At 42.1% G+C, this 17,474-nt stretch overlaps 1 protein-coding gene across 3 annotated transcripts in view; it reads right to left on the bottom strand.

Moving 5' to 3' along the window:
* Positions 1 to 8,791: 8,791 nt before the first annotated feature.
* Positions 8,792 to 17,474, bottom strand: part of TFCP2 (transcription factor CP2) — a 95,147-nt gene continuing 86,464 nt past the window's right edge. For all 3 annotated transcript variants that reach the window (XM_040340846.1, XM_040340845.1, XM_040340843.1), the window contains one exon: positions 8,792 to 10,305. In XM_040340846.1, coding sequence (XP_040196780.1) covers positions 10,268 to 10,305 — 38 coding nt within the window. In that variant the 3' untranslated portion in view covers positions 8,792 to 10,267. The remainder of the gene's footprint in view (positions 10,306 to 17,474) is intronic.

The raw sequence follows: 17,474 nt of genomic DNA, 5'->3' as shown, positions 1-17,474 counted from the left end.
ACAATTGCGCGGTCGTGCGACGTGGCTCCCAAACAAAATTGGCGTCCTTTTTTCCCCACAAATAGAGCTTTCTTTTGGTGGTATTTGATCACATCTGCGGTTTTTAGTTTTTGCGCTATAAACAAAAATAGAGCAACAATTTTGAAAAAAAAGCAATATTTTTTACTTTTTGCTGTAATAAATATCCCCCAAAAACATATATAAAAACATTTTTTTTCCTCAGTTTAGGCCGATACGTATTCTTCTACCTATTTTTAGTAAAAAAAATCGCAATAAGCGTTTATCGATTGGTTTGCGCAAAATTTATAGTGTTTACAAAATAGGGGATAGTTTTATTGCATTTTTATTTTTTTTTATTTTTTTACTACTAATGGCGGCGATCAGCAATTTTTTTTCGTGACTGCGACATTATGGCGGACACTTCGGACAATTTTGACACATTTTTGGGACCATTGTCATTTTCACAGCAAAAAATGCATTTAAATTGCATTCTTTATTGTGAAAATGACAGTTGCAGTTTGGGAGTTAACCACAGGCGGCGCTGTAGGAGTTAGGGATCACTGTGTATGTGTTTACAACTGTTTGGGGGTGTGGCTGTAGGAATGACGTCATCGATCGTGTCTTCCCTATAAAGGGAATGACGCGATCGATGCGCCGCCATAGTGAAGGACGGGGAAGCCGTGTTTACACACGGCTCTCCTCGTTCTTCAGCTCCGGGGAGCGATCGCGACGGAGCGGCTATAAACAAATAGCCGCGCCGTGGTCCCGGATCGCTCCCCGAGCGGACCCGACCTCCGCATGTAGCGGGGGGGGTCCCGATCGGACCCCCCACCCGCTAATAGGGGAGGACGTACCCATACGCCCATGTGCCTGTACGTGCCATATTGTGGACGTATATGTACATGGGCTGGTCCTTAAGTGGTTAAAGCGCCCCGTCCCGACGAGCTCGGGCGCAAAAGCGAACGCATACGCGAGTAGGGCCCGCATATGAAAACGGTGTTCAAATCACACAAGTGAGGTATCGCCGCGATCGTTAGAGCGAGAGCAATAATTCTAGCCCTAGACCTACTCTGTAGCTCAAAAAATGCAACCTATAGAATTTTTTAAACGTCGCCTATCGAGATTTTTAAGGGTAAAAGTTTGACGCCATGCCACGAGCGGGCGCAATTTTTAAGCGTGACATGTTGGGTATCATTTTACTCGGCATAACATTATCTTTCATAATATATAAAAAAATTGGGCCAAATTTATTGTCTTATTTTTTAATTAAAAAAAGTGATTTTTTTTCCCCAAAAAAGTGCGCTTGTAAGACCGCTGCGCAAATACGGTGTGACAAAAAGTATTGTAATGACCACTATTTTATTTTCTAGGGCAGTGATGGCGAACCTTGGCACCCCAGATGTTTTGGAACTACATTTCCCATGATGCTCAACTACACTGCAGAGTGCATGAGCATCATGGGAAATGTAGTTCCAAAACATCTGGGGTGCCAAGGTTCGCCATCACTGCTCTAGGGTGTTAGAAAAAAAATATATAAAATGTTTGGGGGTTTTAAATAATTTTCTAGCAGAAAAAAATGTTTTTGTCTTGCAAACACCAAATCTGAAAAACACCTAAGGTCTGGAAGTGGTTAAATAGTAGCATGTGAGACTCCATTTTATATCATGGCATTGCAAAGCACAAATTAGTAAAGTTGTAGACAAAGTTGTAAAGCGAAAAAGCCAACTCCGAAATTTTGCAGCCCAACTCCCTGCCTATTCTGTTATAGTATACGTGCTGTATAGGATAAGCCCCAGAGCACCCCGCTATGAATATTACTTTACAAACGGATATACTGCTGAATGCTTGGTCTAAAATGCTGCAACTGTAGTACAAGACGACCCCCAGCACAAAGCAATGATTAACAGTAAATGGCAGTTTATTGTTGTGCTGTGCAGACAAGTAATACTGGTTCTCAATACTTGGTCTAATTTGCTGTGATTGCACATAAAGAATACGTCCCATAGCACAATGAAAGGAAAAAGAAGATTATGACTATGTTGTAGGAAAGCAGCACTGGTACTCAATGCTTGGTCCAACATGCTGCAACTGCACACAGGGCCGCTGATAGGGGGGGACCACCAGCCCTCCTGTAGGGGGCCCAAGCAAACAGGGGGGCCCGGACAGCAGAAGGAATCATTGTGGTCGGATGGAGGGGCAATTACAGAATGACTTCCCCCACACCGACATTCTTTAAAAAATGTATTAAAAAAAAAGCAGGGGGCTGTATGGGGCCCCGTGATTTCTAACAGCAGCCCTGACTGCACATGTAATGGCCCTACAGCACAAAGCAATGAGCCTAAAGCAAGTCATACAGGATGCACTTTTTCTTCAACCAGGTTGAACAAAATAAAATAAATTGCTTCCCTCATCCACAAACTCAGGCCCAGTTCACTCCTGGGAGTTTTGGGATTGTGGTAGAATGGCTGAGATTCCAGCCGTGATCTCAAAAAGCACTACAATTACAAAACAGGTTCAGGTGCCATTGTTTTTAATAGCTGTTAAAATGCGGCGTGGTTGTGCCGCAAGTCAATCGAGGCAAAATGCATTGCGTGACGCTTGTCACCCAAAAATGAGCAGAAGCTCCTTTTGGGCGACAAGCTTCATGCAATGCAATTTGCCATGCAACAATCGAATCAAAACTACACCACAATTTAAGTGCTATTGAAAACGATGGCACCTGCACCTATATTTTGCGTTTTAACTTCCACTTTTCAGAATCCCCCCCCCCCCCACTTCCGGTCATAGATAGCCGCAGTATCCTCGGCTACCTACGCCACATCCCGTCCCTCCTCTGGTCTGGGAGACACACAGGTCCCAGAAGACAGCAGGGACCAGTGAGGACGCGCCGTGCGACTCGAGCATGTGCAGTAGGGAACCAGGCTGTGAAGCCGCAAGGCCTCACTTCCCGATTACCTTACCAAAGATGGGACAGATCGGCTTCGGGTGCCAATATCGCAGGCACCCTGGACAGGTAAGTGTCCTTATTTTAAAAGTCAGGAGCTGCTGTATCTGTAGCTGATGATTTTTTTGGTGGAACTCCGCTTTAACTTACCCCCGATCTAAAGTCAGAAGACAGTTGGATGTGTGGCAACATTTGCCCCTCTCGTTGATTGGCCCAGGTAAACCTTCTCATTTTACTGACATTTTTGTACTTTTTATGCAATTCCCCCAATCTGTGTACCCCGGTTTCTATTTTAAGCATGCAAATCCCATGATAAATTTTCATACCCTGCAAGAACTCCTTGGACAGGGAGTCCTGGTGCTACTGCATCTCTTGAAATATTTTTTAGCATGACAAATCGTCTTTGCAAGACACCGGTTATTATGTGATGGAGATGCAGCAAACATGCTCCTGGGATCTTATGAAAGTCTAGATTATCCGGTATACAGGGGTCCCCAGGTGGCTTATCCTTTGACCAGCTCAATGCAAGCCAAACAATGCTTGGGACAAGGTGCAGGCGGTGATGCAACCCGACGGCCTGACATGCTCTGCCCTATTGTGGTTCAATCCTAGATTTCCACACTTTGGTGACATCCCGGATCCCATTTTGTGGGGCAGAGTTGGCATCAAATACCTGCGGAATATCACAGGGGAGGAAAGACTTCCCACGTTTGATCACCCTCCAAATTGGTATCTCTTCTGCTACATGCATTTTTGGCACAATTTGGTTCTGATACCATGGACATCAAGTCATCTCCTTTAGAGCTATTGTATGATGAATCTATGATGATGTCGCCATCTGAAATCTATAAGGAATTGTTCACAGAGAGGCCAAAAGCACTCACTAAATGTAGGGAAATCTGTATGCCATTAATCCCCAATTTCCATGGGGACAACCCGTTTAGGACTCATGTCAGCTACATACAATTTAAACTGCTCCACAAAGCTCATTATACTCCAGCAAAAGTGCCCACTATTTATGGCACTCTCAGTGGAGGGCTGGCCTACCACTTCTCCTGCTGATTTCAATCACATTTTCTGGCACTGCCAGCCGATACAGGAGTCACCCGCACCCTCCCACGACCTATTTCCCTTCCAGCCCCTTTGATCATCCCGGTGTGCCTGCTGGGGCATTAGCACCACGCAAGGCACAAAGGAGTTTCCTCTCAATCTCACTTTATGCCTGCAAGAACAAAAACAAAAGCCCCCTCATCTTATTTGAAGGGCATTGACAACAATTTACCACTATATAAAGCCACGTATTTGAGCAGGGGCTGCCCCAAAAGGTTATGACATTGTTGGCTTTCAGACACGTTGGATTTCTTTTTTTTTTTTTCTTTGATACTACTGTAATAGTCCTAATGTTTACCTCTTACATGGACTCAGAGTCTTAGCCAAGGGTGCCACCTTATCTTATGTGGATCAATGCTCTGTACTTGAGCTGTATCTAAACTTGTGGGCCAATTATCTTGTTTCTTCTGCACATAAAGAAGCAGCATAATGGCACTTACCTGCAATTGAAGTCTGAGCTGTCCCAGCTGGTGGAAGCATCCATCTTCTGCCCGCTTCCTTCCAGGGGACACAGACTCCAGCTCTGCGATTGGCCGGCGCCACCACTCCCACGCTGGAGCAGTCAGTCACAGCACATACAAGTGAAGAAATGGCATGGAAGTCAGTTTCTTCACAGCGCATGCGCCGATGACATCAGTGCGCTATAGGGTAAATATCTGCTAAACAGAGCATGTTTAGGAGATATTTCCACTACCAATAGGTGAGGCTTACCTATAGGTAAAAGTGAGACAGGAGGGTTTGCAACCACTTTAATAGAAATGCTGCACATACAGGAGGAGGGGCTGGGCTTTTCTTTTACAGGCAGTTGATTATGTTATATGGGCTTATGACTTGGTGAAATGTATGATGGGGTTATATTGCCGTTTTGGAAACATTTTTTTCAAATATAAAAAAGTGTCCACAAACCATACACCACTGAACAAAGGCTTAATTTGTAATTCACGGGTATTAGCTTATCTGTTCCATGGAAGTAGATTTTTTCTCATCCGATTTTCTTACAATATTTGACCAAGTAGTAGAATTTATGCAAGGAGTCCTGACTTTCCTGAGCTGCATTCTTCTAAGAAATAGAGATCTGGGTCAGCACGACAACCAGGAAGGTAGCCTTTTGTGTGTATGTCAGCCCCTCTGCTTTCCTATTAAAAACTGACCACACTAAGCAGAACACACCGTAGTCAATTCTGTAGCTATGCTGGGAACTCTGCCTACTCTCCTTCAAGGATCATATTGCTTTGACACCTACCCTACGGGGGGGGGGGGGGGGGGGTAGGGTAGGCATCAAAACAATATGATCCCATTCACTGGGACGCTTAGTGTGCTGCCACTTCTCCTCCCCCAGCTCTTATGTAGCTGAGAACAGAAAGAAGATAGCTAAATATTTTTTTTTGTTATAAGATTTTTTTTTTAATATATACATTTATTTCTAATTTTAGACATAATGCTTTGTTTTACAAGGGGATTGATTACTTTGAGAGTGGTGTTGGCTAGTTTTAAACCAGCTATCTTTAACCACTCGGACCATTTGGCTGGCCAAAGACCAGAGCACTTTTTGCAATTCGCCACGGTCGCTTTAACGGACAATTGCACGGCCATGCGACATGGCTGCCAAACAAAATTGATGTCCCTTTTTCCCTGCAAACAGAGCTTTCTTTTGGTGGCATTTGATCACCTCTGCAGTTTTTATTTTTTGCGCTACAAAAAAAAAAAAGTTTAGGCCGATACGTATTCTACATATTTTGGTAATAAAAATACGCAATAAGCGTTCGAGTGGTTTGCGCAAATGTTATAGCATCTACAAAGTAGGGGATAGTGTCCTGGCATTATTAAATCTTTTTTTTTTTTTTATTAGTAATGGCGGTGATCAGCGAATTTTATCGTGACTGACATTATGGCAGACACATCGGACACTTGACCCGCGGTCGGACTGCACATGCGCCCACAATTCCGCATCTTAAAGGGGACATACAGGTACGTCCATTTGACCACAGGAGCCATTGTATCAACGTATATCGTCGTGCACTGGTCCTCAAGTGGTTAAAGATTTAGGACCTGGCAACCTTGCCAGTCACACCAAGACTGAAACACTGCTTTACTGTTCTTTCAGGGGACATTAAAGTGGAACTAAAACACAAAGTGAATAGTTACTGTTGTAGGCAAAATGTAGAAATGTTAATTGAGCAGTACCCATTTGTCTGAGATTTCTCCTGAAAAATAGGGCGTACTTCCTGTTAGATGTGCCTATAGCTACAGTCTCATAGTTGTAGGTATGCAGCGTGAGATCCAAGGCAACATGATAGATTAGGAGCAAGTCAGACAATACCTATCCTTAAAAAAGGTGTTACTCTTTAAAGAACAATTACTATAAATGGTACCTTACTTTTCATTAAGGAAGAGAAATATATGACAGTTAAAAGCACATACATTTGTGTAAAAGTAAGCATTAAATCAGAGTGAAGTAAAATTTACCAAAACACAAGTAGATACATTTACTTAAAAACAATTTTTATTTCAGACAATTTTATATTAAGGCTTTCATTTTTGTAAAGGATTTGTATGCTACTTTTTCCAGAATTTGTGTGTGAATGCAAATAAAACATAAAATAATGTGTTATTGCCTCCACTGCAATACCTGGCACCCTGAATGATTGTTGAGTAGACCACAAACGTTTTCACCAAAACATATTCCATTGAGTTAGGTGTAAATATGAAGCTCTAAAACAGGAGGGGAAGTGCAGGCAATACCTCGGTCAATCAGACTTTCTGTATGGTATTTCTCTGGTGTATGGTAAAGCTGAACTCCAGGTGGATATACAGAACATAAAACAGCTCTGTAATCACTAGCACATTAAATCTATTTTTAAATGAAAGCAGCATAATTAACTGAAGACTTGGTGTAAGCCTCTTGCAGTTGCCTGTAGAGCAGAGCTCAGAAAGAGGAGGGAAATGTAGGTGTGCTGCAGTGCAAGGAACCATGCTGACAGGACAGATGAGTACATCAGTGTGCTGCTGCTCTTTTCACTGTCCAGTCACAGGGTACAGGTTGGGACCTCCAAGTGAAACTGCATCATAGATAGGATAGATAAAGGCTGACTGCTCCCAACACACAGACAAGGCTGGGCTTTGGGACAGAGCTGTGCATTTAGTAATTTGCCTGGAATTCAGCTTTAAAAAATGAAAGCCATCAGCTGACTAGTTACACAAACCTTTGCAAGTATACGCATTTGAAAAAAATAAATACCCAACTGTCCATTAAAGAGGGAGATATTTACTATATGCGCTGCTGCCGACGTCATCAGCCATTTCTACAGGGCCTGTGCCGTAACTGGCAGTGCACATGCGCGGGAGTGACATCACGGCTTCGGCCACAGCCCCCGAACCCAGCAGTAACTCCGGGGAAGATGACAGCCGTGTCAGCGGTGTGCCAGCGCCGCTGCAGGGCATCATTCTAAGGTAGGCATTTCATAATGAGCTAGTATGTTTACTAGCTCATTATGTCTTTGTCTTGCAGGTTTTTTTTTTTTTTAAGGGGGGGGGGGGGGGGTTGGAGGTTTACAACAAATTTAAAGCGGGGGTTCACCCGTACATAACAATTTTTTCCCTTAGCTTCATGCTCATTTTGTCTAGGGGAATCGGCTAGTTGTTTTAAAATATGAGCTGTACTTACCGTTTACGAGATGCATCTTCTCCGCCGCTTCCGGGTATGGGCGTTCCTATTTTGATTGACAGTCTTCCGAGAGGCTTCCGACGGTCGCATCCATCGCGTCACGATTTTCCGAAAGAAGCCGAACGTCGGTGCGCAAGCGCAGTATAGAGCCGCACCGACGTTCGGCTTCTTTCGGCTACTCGTGACGCGATGGATGCGACCGTCGGAAGCCTCTCGGAAGACTGTCAATCAAGAAGGAACGCCCGCTCCCGAAGACCCATACCCGGAAGCGACGGAGAAGATGCATCTTGAAAACGGTAAGTACGACTCATATTTTAAAACAACTAGCCGATTCCCCTAGACAAAAACGAGCATTCATCTAAGGGGAAAAGAGGAAAAAAAAACATCATTGGGTGAACTCCCGCTTTAAGGTTTCACAATATCAGAGCGCTCTTCTGATTTAGTTTCAGTTTAGTAAGTTATGATTGCCCAATTCCACCAATCAGATATCAAGGATGATTTACTAAAGGGGTGAAGAATCTTCACACAAATTCTTTGCATGTTCACTGCAATTATCCGATTACATACAAGTGAAATATGTAAACAAGAAATTGCTTTTTACATGGGTGGATAACTGAAGTGACTATTCACACAACGGTTTGTGGGAAGATTCTCAACTCCTTTAGTAGATCAGCCTCACTGGCTATGAATTTCTAACTTGCACTGGAAAAACATTCTAAATACACCTGTGGTGAGAGGAATACATTGGCTGACACAATAGGGCTAGTTGTCTGTCTTGGGAAGTCTATAGTTGTTCTGGGCCAGTGACTCCAGCACTGAAGCATCAGGATGTGGCATGCAGGCAACAGACTTCAGAAAGTGTCAGCATTGGGGGCCCACATATTTCTTCCATGACAGATTTATTTTTAAAAGGCAACTATGTACAACAAAGCTTCCACAGGTCACTCATTAACTTAAGGAATGCCTTGAAATGAAATAAACACATCAAAAATGTACTTTCATCCATGACCAGCATTCACACATATCAATGTTTATAGGAAATACACCTTCCATAACAGAGCTGGATCACAAAATTCTTGAAATGGCAGCAATGTTTTTATTATTGGAGGTATTTGCTGTCCCACAAGACTTCTAGAATGCCACAGGTGACTCTGTAAATACAGAATAGCAATGCCTTGCAAAACTCTTGCAAAATAAATGCAACAATAACTATTTGACAAAAACAGGATTACAAAAAGAAAAATGAATCAAAAGTAAAAAACAAAAAAAAAAAAAGTAAAATGTCAGAATACAAAAGTTAGAGGGGCGAGTTATAATGGGATACAGTTAAATAGCCAATGAGATTTAATAGTTTAACTGTTTAATGCAGGCCATGTTACACCAAATCTACACCCAGACATCAATAAAGTTCCATAGCATGCAAAGGGGTGCTTACAGGAACTTATATCCGATAATGGTACAACACAGAGCAAGAAGTTGAAGACTGCACAGTTTGACCTGGCCTTGAGTTTATTAGTAACAAAATGAAGACATAAGCTGCTTTGGGATTGGCACAATCTGACAAGTGGGGACTGTGCTCTTGAAAAGTAATACTCTCGAATCAGCAAATCGATACTAGTAATCTCAGGGCACTCTTAAGTCACAGGCTCTATTTCTGCAAAATGCCTGGCCTTTTGGGTGGACTGGCTTAAACATGTTCTATACTCTAGAATGACTCTTTACATCTGATCAGATAGAGGAAGAGCCAGCCTCAAGTTTACAGTACAAAACAGCATGATCACTGATACACAGCACTGAAAGAAGTCTTAAATCATTAACCGGACCTTTACCTGTCCAGCAGTCAAGTAAAAATGGCTGATAACCCCATGTGGCAAGCAAATAAAAAAAGAAAAAAAAAATGTAAAAAAGCAAGTAAAAATCTGGGGGGAGGGGCTTGAGAATAGGGACAGCTAGGAAAGATGGCTGGTGTTACAAAAAGCATCATACAAAAAGACACATGCTACATAAAAAAATACTAACCCCCCCTTACCATCTCTTTCAGACAGTACAGTTTGATGGGTTGACCAATAACATACACCAATATGATTCAAGAATATCATATTCCTTTCTTCCTGCAGCCAGCACGAACAGCTAAAAATGCTTCTTTGCTATAGTATAAAAAGAAGAGACCAGTGAAGGTATGAGACAAAGTAATGTGCTACTTTGTCTGCGATGCACTTCAAAGTTCACTTCATTTCAAGGTATCTGGAACCGTTTGTGCAGGCAAAACCTGATTTGATAAATAAGCCATGGCAACAACTGTTATGGTCTCTTCTCACCACTGCTCTAGTATGTTTCAAAGAACAAATGTGACTTCAGTCTGCACAAGCAAGGTCAGCATAACTGTTCTCTAATGGAAGAAAATTAGGGTAGCAAATTGCCAGCGATGTGGCAACACTGCGAGATTTAGTTGTCTCCAATACGTTCAAGCCTTGGGAGCCCATTGAAGAGCCCGGAGAGACGAAATCTGTGTCTTCAACGACAAAATAATCTGGATTGCAAGTGGAACTTTATTTTAGGATAATGTGGTAACTGTCACTTGTTTCAGCTGAAAGAAATCAAAAGAATAAGACATTTGTTAAAATTGAAAAATGTACCCAGAACCGACCTTATATAAAAAAAAATTATAAAAAAAATAAATAAATGGATGATAAAAGCCCAGAACATTATATATTTTCTGAAAGAAGAAGAGGCTATGGAGGAGGCAGACAAAGAGGAAAAAAAAAACGAACATTTGGGGTCATACAATATTAGTGCAACAGTTTATCAAAGGCATATGTTTTCAATAAAGACTACACCAGTATTAATTTTAGTGCACTTAAACATATTACCCAATTTTCAGGTCAAATACAAAAAAAAAGTTCAGGTTGCACTGAGTAAATGTATATCCAGCATATCAAGCCTAAAAATACCCATAGGCGTGAAACCGATAAACTTCTGTACCCCAAATTATGCATAGGCAACGCTTTAAAAGCCCTTACAGGTCATCAGTTAACCATACATAATGGCCCTCACTCAGGTATGCAGTGATATAGAACATGTAGTGTAAAAGTCATTTTCAAATGGGGCAAAATTGTTGAAAACTTTTCCAACGTATCTTTATTGCAATTGAATTTGGGACCAATAGCCCTTTAGGCCATAGCATTTTTAGAGTAATAGGTTCTATTAAGAAATCACTGCAGCACCAATAATGCTCAATTAGCCGCTTATCCAGCCATCACTACTGTGGAATGACAGCACTGAACCCAGGAATGGGATAATACACAAGAGGGAGGATCAGTGAACGGATGTTACCCAGCAACATGCATCATGCTGGTCGCTGGACTGCAGGTAGCCAGGGATACTTGGCGTGAGGTGGTCCATTCAAGTGCTCGTGGAACTGATTGGGCAACTTGGAGAAAGCAAACAGATGGCTTGTAAAACACACACTGCAGCAGCCAGGAGTGTGCATGAAAGCTGCCAGTGGCACAGACTTAAAGTGGTTGTAAATTCCATTCATGAAATATGACCCAAGCAAACATATCTGTAGAGTTTACTTATCTATATCCAAACCTCTAGTTTCTCTCTTGTACTTCATTCCTCTATTATCAGCAGTCTCACTTCTGACAAGTTCGCCGACACACGAGATAACCGCAGCCAAAAATTTGTGTCGGAGAGGAAGCTCGTCAATTCAGACTACAGCTCTGCATGTTCCTTCGCTCCTCTGCCTATATCAGTGGTTCTCAACCTTACTAGTGCCGTGACCCCTTGATAAAATTTCCCAAGTTGTGGGGACCCTTAACAGTAAAATTATTTTGGTATAGTGGGTTGTCAGCACCCAAGGCAAGACACGTAATTTGTGCCCCTGACCAATGGATATTTAGCGCTCCCTGAGTCCTTTCCACTTGTACAGTACAGTGCTGGTGGGGACTTGGGATGAGTGGCAATGTTGGGGTGAGTTCTGATCAGCCAACATAGGTGCTCTTGATCAAGGTTATCTTCTGATCTGAGAACTGTAGTGGGTACTTTTTGTGGCAACTATAATCACAGGTAGTGTTACTCACTGTGTCTCCGGCTTCACTGTGAGACACCACTTTGTGGTGTCTCGTAGCAGTGACACCTATGCCGAAATCAGGAGATAGGGTCTCCTCCAGCCCCTCCCACTTCACATTCATCACCAGTCAGCAAACCTCTAGTTTCTGCCCCCAGCCATGCCGTGAACTAAATGGGCGGCTACGAAGAGGCCGAGTGGGTGGCTCCAGGGACAGCCCTGCTGGTCGGCCCCAAAAAAGCTGGCAGAGCGGTGCAGGCTTCAGGAACAGCCCATGATTTGGTGACCCCTGGAAAATCATCATTCGACCCCCAAAGGGGTCCCGACCCCCAGGTTGAGAACCACTGGCCTATATGGAGGGTGGCTTTCCTCCAACCAGCTCTCTCACAGTATAATCCCAGGCTACCCACCCACTACTGAAAAAGGAAGAAAGATTTTTAACATGATCTGCATATTCCAAAGTGTGTGGAAAGGGGAAGACAGCAGATATACATGTAAAACTTGCATAGTAGGATTTGTCTAGAGGGGTGTGTGTGTGTGTGTGTGTGTGTGTGTTCAATGAGTTTCTGGACTCCTGACAGACACTTGCATCTTTCATCCAGTGCTGCACCAACTTTTCTGGATTCTGAGTCATGGGGAAAAGCAAAAAAGAATTGTCAAAAGGTGGGAAAAGGTAGTTGAACTGTATAAAAACAGGAAAGGGATATAAAGAGATATCCAAGGAATTGAGAAGTGGAAAATAAGGGGTTCTGTTGAAACCAAACCACAGTCAGGTAGACCAACTGAAATTTCAGCCACATCTGCCAGTGAAATTGTTTGGGATGCAAAGAAAAACCCACAAACATCAGGTGAAATACAGGACTCCCTGAAAACATTGTTTTCAAGATGCACAATAAGGAGGCACTTGAAGAAAGATGGGCTGCATGGTCGAGTCGCCAGAAAAAATCCATTAGAATGCAAATGCCAAAAAGTTTCCTGGTTACAATACGCCAAACAGCACAGAGACAAGCCTCAAACATTCTGGCACAAAGTATTTAGGAATGATGAGACCAAAATTTTGCTTTTTGGCTACAACCATAAAAAGCTACATTTGGAGGATTTAACAAGGCCTATGATGAAACCATTCCTACTGTGAAACACAGAGGTGGATCGCTGATGTTTTGGGGATGTGTGAGCTACAAAGGCACAGGAAATTTGGTCAAAATTGATAAGATGAATGCAGTATTTTATCAAAAAATACTGGAGGAACATTTGCATTCATCAGCCAGGAAGCTGCGCATGGGACATACTTGGACATTCCAACGTGACAATGATCCAAAACACAAGGCAAAGTCGACCCATCTTTGGATACAGAATAAAATGAAGGTTCTGGAGTGGCCATCTCAGTCGCCTGTCCACAATATCATTGAGCCACTCTGGGGAGATCTCAAACGTGCAGTTGATGCAACACAGCCCAAGAATTTACAGGAACTGGAGGCTTTGCCAAGAGGAATGGGCAGCTTTACCATCTGAGAAGATAAAGAGCCTCATCCACAAATACTACAAAAGACTTCAAGCTGTCATTGATGTTAAAGAGGGCAATACACGGTATTAGGAACTGGGGCATGTAAAAATTTGATCAGGTTCATTTGGGTAGCTTCTGTTGCCATTACGATTTAAAAAGAGTAAACACAGTTGATTGATAATAAATGGCTCCAGCCAAACACTAACCATGAGTGAAAGAAAAGTTTGTGTTATTCATATTCTCTAAAAAACAGCCAAGAAATTATAAATTCTGCCAGGGTATGTAAACTTTTAAGTACAACTGTATATGAGGGTTTCCAACCACTTTAAACCCTGGTTCACACTGGTGTGATTTGACATTAAATTTGACATGTCAAATCGGCAGCATTTGCTGGCAAGGGCAACATTCTAAATCTGTGCGACGCCGTTTCTGTACTACTTTTTGTGAAACGGCACAGATGTCTCTAATCGTGGCCAAAATCGGGACTGACAAGTGGGAGTGAAATCGTGCAGGTTCAGCTGAACTCGCACGGCTTCTTACCTGCAGCCCAGTGCGAACCTCGGCTAAAGCAGAGATGATTGCAGCAAAAAGTTTCACTTCTGGTTTGTTTTAAAGCAGTTAACCAGCTAGGCAAACATCTGGTTAAACTGATTTTGCTTTGATCAGATGCTTTTAAAGGCACAGCACAGATCTGGGGTCCAATAGACACAGATCTCTCTATAAAGAATACCTGTCACTGCCTATGTTATCACAAGGAATGTTGTACGAATAAATAAAAAAGTACACAGTCCCCATTCCCCAATGCTTATGCGCAGATGGGAATAAGATAGCCACTGCTCCAGGTCATTCCATGCTGCATGTAGGCAAGGGATCCTGGCAGGTGCAAAAAAGATCCTTATTCATGCATGAAACTCCAAATGCAATACACCATACAGTATGAAGAAAAAAAACAAAACAAAAAAAGCGCAAGGATGCGTTTTGCGCATTAGCGCTTATTCACCACACGAGGTTATGAAGCGCTAATGAACGGAACGCGTTACCCTTGCTCATTTCCCCCCACTGTATGGTGTGCTGCTTTTGGAGTTTCATACATTAAGAGGAGTGCAACCATCTGGGATTGCTCGCTTACCTACAGCGGGGATCGAAAGTTTGGGCACCCCAGGTAAAAATTTGCATTAATGTGCATAACGAAGCCAAGGAAAGATGGAAAAATCTCCAAAGGGCATGAAATTGCAGATTAGACATTCTTATAATATGTCAAAAAAAAAAAAGTTAGATTTTATTTCCATCATTTACACTTTCAAAATTACAAAAAACAAAAAAAATGGCGTCTGCAAAAGTTTGGGCACCCTGCAGAATTTATAGCATGCACTGCCCCCTTTGCAAAGCTGAGACCTGCCAGTGTCATGGATTGTGCTCAATCATCGTCTGGGAAGACCAGGTGATGTCAATCTCAAAGGTTTTAAATGCCCAGACTCATCTGACCTTGCCCCAACAATCAGCACCATGGGTTCTTCTAAGCAGTTGTCTAGAAAACTGAAACTGAAAACAGTTGACGCTCACAAAGCTGGAGAAGGCTATAAGAAGATAGCAAAGCATTTTCAGATGTCAAATATCCTCTATTCGGAATGTAATTAAGAAATGGCAGTCATCAGGAACAGTGGAAGTTAAAGCAAGATCTGGAAGACCAAGAAAAATATCAGACAGAACAGCTCGCAGGATTGTGAGAAAAGCAATTCAAAACCCACGTTTGCCTGCACGATCCCTCCAGAAAGATCTGGCAGACACTTGAGTTGTGGTACACTATTCCACTATAAAGAGATACTTGTACAAATATGGTCTTCATGGAAGAGTCATCAGAAGAAAACCTCTTCTACGTCCTCACCACAAAAATCAGCGTTTGAACTTTGCAAATGAACATATAGACAAGCCTGATGCATTTTGAAAACAAGTTCTGTGAACCGATGAGGTTAAAATATAAAACTTTTTGGCCGGAATGAGCAAAGGTACGTTTGGAGAAGAAAGGGCACAGAATTTAATGAAAAGAACCTCTGTCCAACTGTTAAGCATGGGGGTGGATAAATCATGCGTTGTGGTTGTATTGCAGCCAGTGGCACAGGGAACATTTCACGAGTAGAAGGAAAAATGGATTCAATAAAATTTCAGCAAAATTTGGATGGTAACTTGATGCCATCTGTGAAAAAGCTGAAGTTAAAGAGAGGATGGCTTCTACAAATGGATAATGATCCTAAACACACCTCAAAATCCATGGGGGATTACATCAAGAGGCATAAACTGAAGGTTTTGCCATGGTCTTCACAATCTCCTGACCTCAACATAATTGAAAATCTATGGATAGACCTTAAAAGAGCAGTGCGTGACAGAAAGCCCAGAACTCTCAAAGAACTGGAAGACTTTTGTAAGGAAGAATGGGCAAAGATACAAGAATTGAAAGACTCTTGGCTGGCTACAAAAAGCGTTTACAAGCTGTGATACTTGCCAAAGGGGGCAGTACAAGATATTAACTCTGCAGGGTGCCCAAACTTTTGCAGATGCCATTTTTCTTGTTTTCTGTCATTTTGAAAGTGTAAATGATGGAAATAAAAGCCAACTTTTTTTGACATACAAGAATGTCTAATCTGTAATTTGATGCCTTGGAGATTTTTCCATCTTTCCTTGGCTTCGTTATGCACATCAATACAAATTTTTACCTGGGGTGCCCAAACTTTCGATCCCCACTGTATATGTAAACGGCAATATATGTAAACGGCAATCACACCACAAGTTAGGCATTACTGCATTTATCAGAGTGAAAGCAATAATTCTAGCACTAGACCCCATGTTTACCTCTAAAACTGGTAACCTGCAAAACATTTAAAGTGTCTATGGATAATTTAATGCATCATAGTTTGTCACCATTGCAGGGGCGTACATCATTTTAAAAGCATGAAATGTTAGGTAGCCATTTACTCACTGCAACATCTTTTATAAATGTACCAAAAAAATGGGGTATTATATTGTAGAGCGATTTAACACACTTTTTTTGTGTACACAAATATCATGAATTAAAAAATTGCAACAGCCACCATTCTATTCTCAAAGGACTTTGCCATCATAAAATATACAATGTTTGGGGGTTCCAAGTAATTTTTTTAGCGAAGAATTTTTTTTTTTAGTTTTACACATATGAGCAAAGTCAAAATTGGCCCTGAAAAGCAAGTGGTAAAGATTTAAAAGGTCTAATTGGTATCAGACCAATGCACACCGAAGCTGGGTTGCAGTGTTCTCATCTTTTATGCTACTCCTGTAACAAGCACCTAGGTTTGTGCAGCCTGCATCATCGTGTATGGTGACCAGTCTGCAGGAGACCTGCACACACCCATGTGCCAAGATAGGATTCCCTTGTTATTGAAAGCCCAAAACTACATTAACTGAAACTAGTAGAGGGATACCTGATGCCAAAACTTTTTTTTTTGAATAGCCAATTTTAAAATATGCCCCTTAGCCGAAAGGGTTACTAAACCCAGGACCCTGCATTCACATCTGGTCTCCCACAGTACATCAGCAGTATATAGCAGTCTTGTGCCTTCTAACAGAGTAGAGTGAAAACTCCTACAAGTGTTAAATAGACCCCGACTGTCCTATGAGGCTGCAGGACCCCCCTCTATTGGGACAGTGTGGATTGGCCCTGTGCTGATCACACGCACTGCACTTACAAGTGAAAAAAAAAAACGCTCTAGCAGTACACACCAAAACTGAGCATGTGCAGCTTGACCCCAAGGCTCTGTTCTAATCGGGAGATAGTTTGGGGTCTATGGAAGGAGTATCAGAGAAGACTTGATCAAAAAACCTTTTTAACCCCTTATGTTCCACAGGGAGTATAATCAGCATGCTTTACTGCATATATACAGACCGATTTACTGTTGTGGGCTTAGTAACACTTTAAACTTTTAAAAATCACAATTAACTATGGTCGTTTTAATATTGTCGTCCTGACAAATCTACCTCTAGAGATCCATCTGTCTGTCCATCTCATGTAGTGTATTGTATTTGTCCATTCATTCCCAAGGAAGGAACAACGCGGCAGCTGGGGCCGCCATGCACAAACAGGCATATTTTAAATTGATACACCCATAGATCTGCAAATACGCATTTGTGCATAAGTGCTCAGAATTCCAACTAC

Source organism: Rana temporaria, chromosome 2 (assembly GCF_905171775.1).
Source record: "Rana temporaria chromosome 2, aRanTem1.1, whole genome shotgun sequence".
Taxonomy (NCBI): Eukaryota; Metazoa; Chordata; class Amphibia; order Anura; family Ranidae; genus Rana; species Rana temporaria.
Note: the sequence above shows the minus strand (reverse complement) of the source record. Positions and strands in the feature narration are given on the sequence as shown.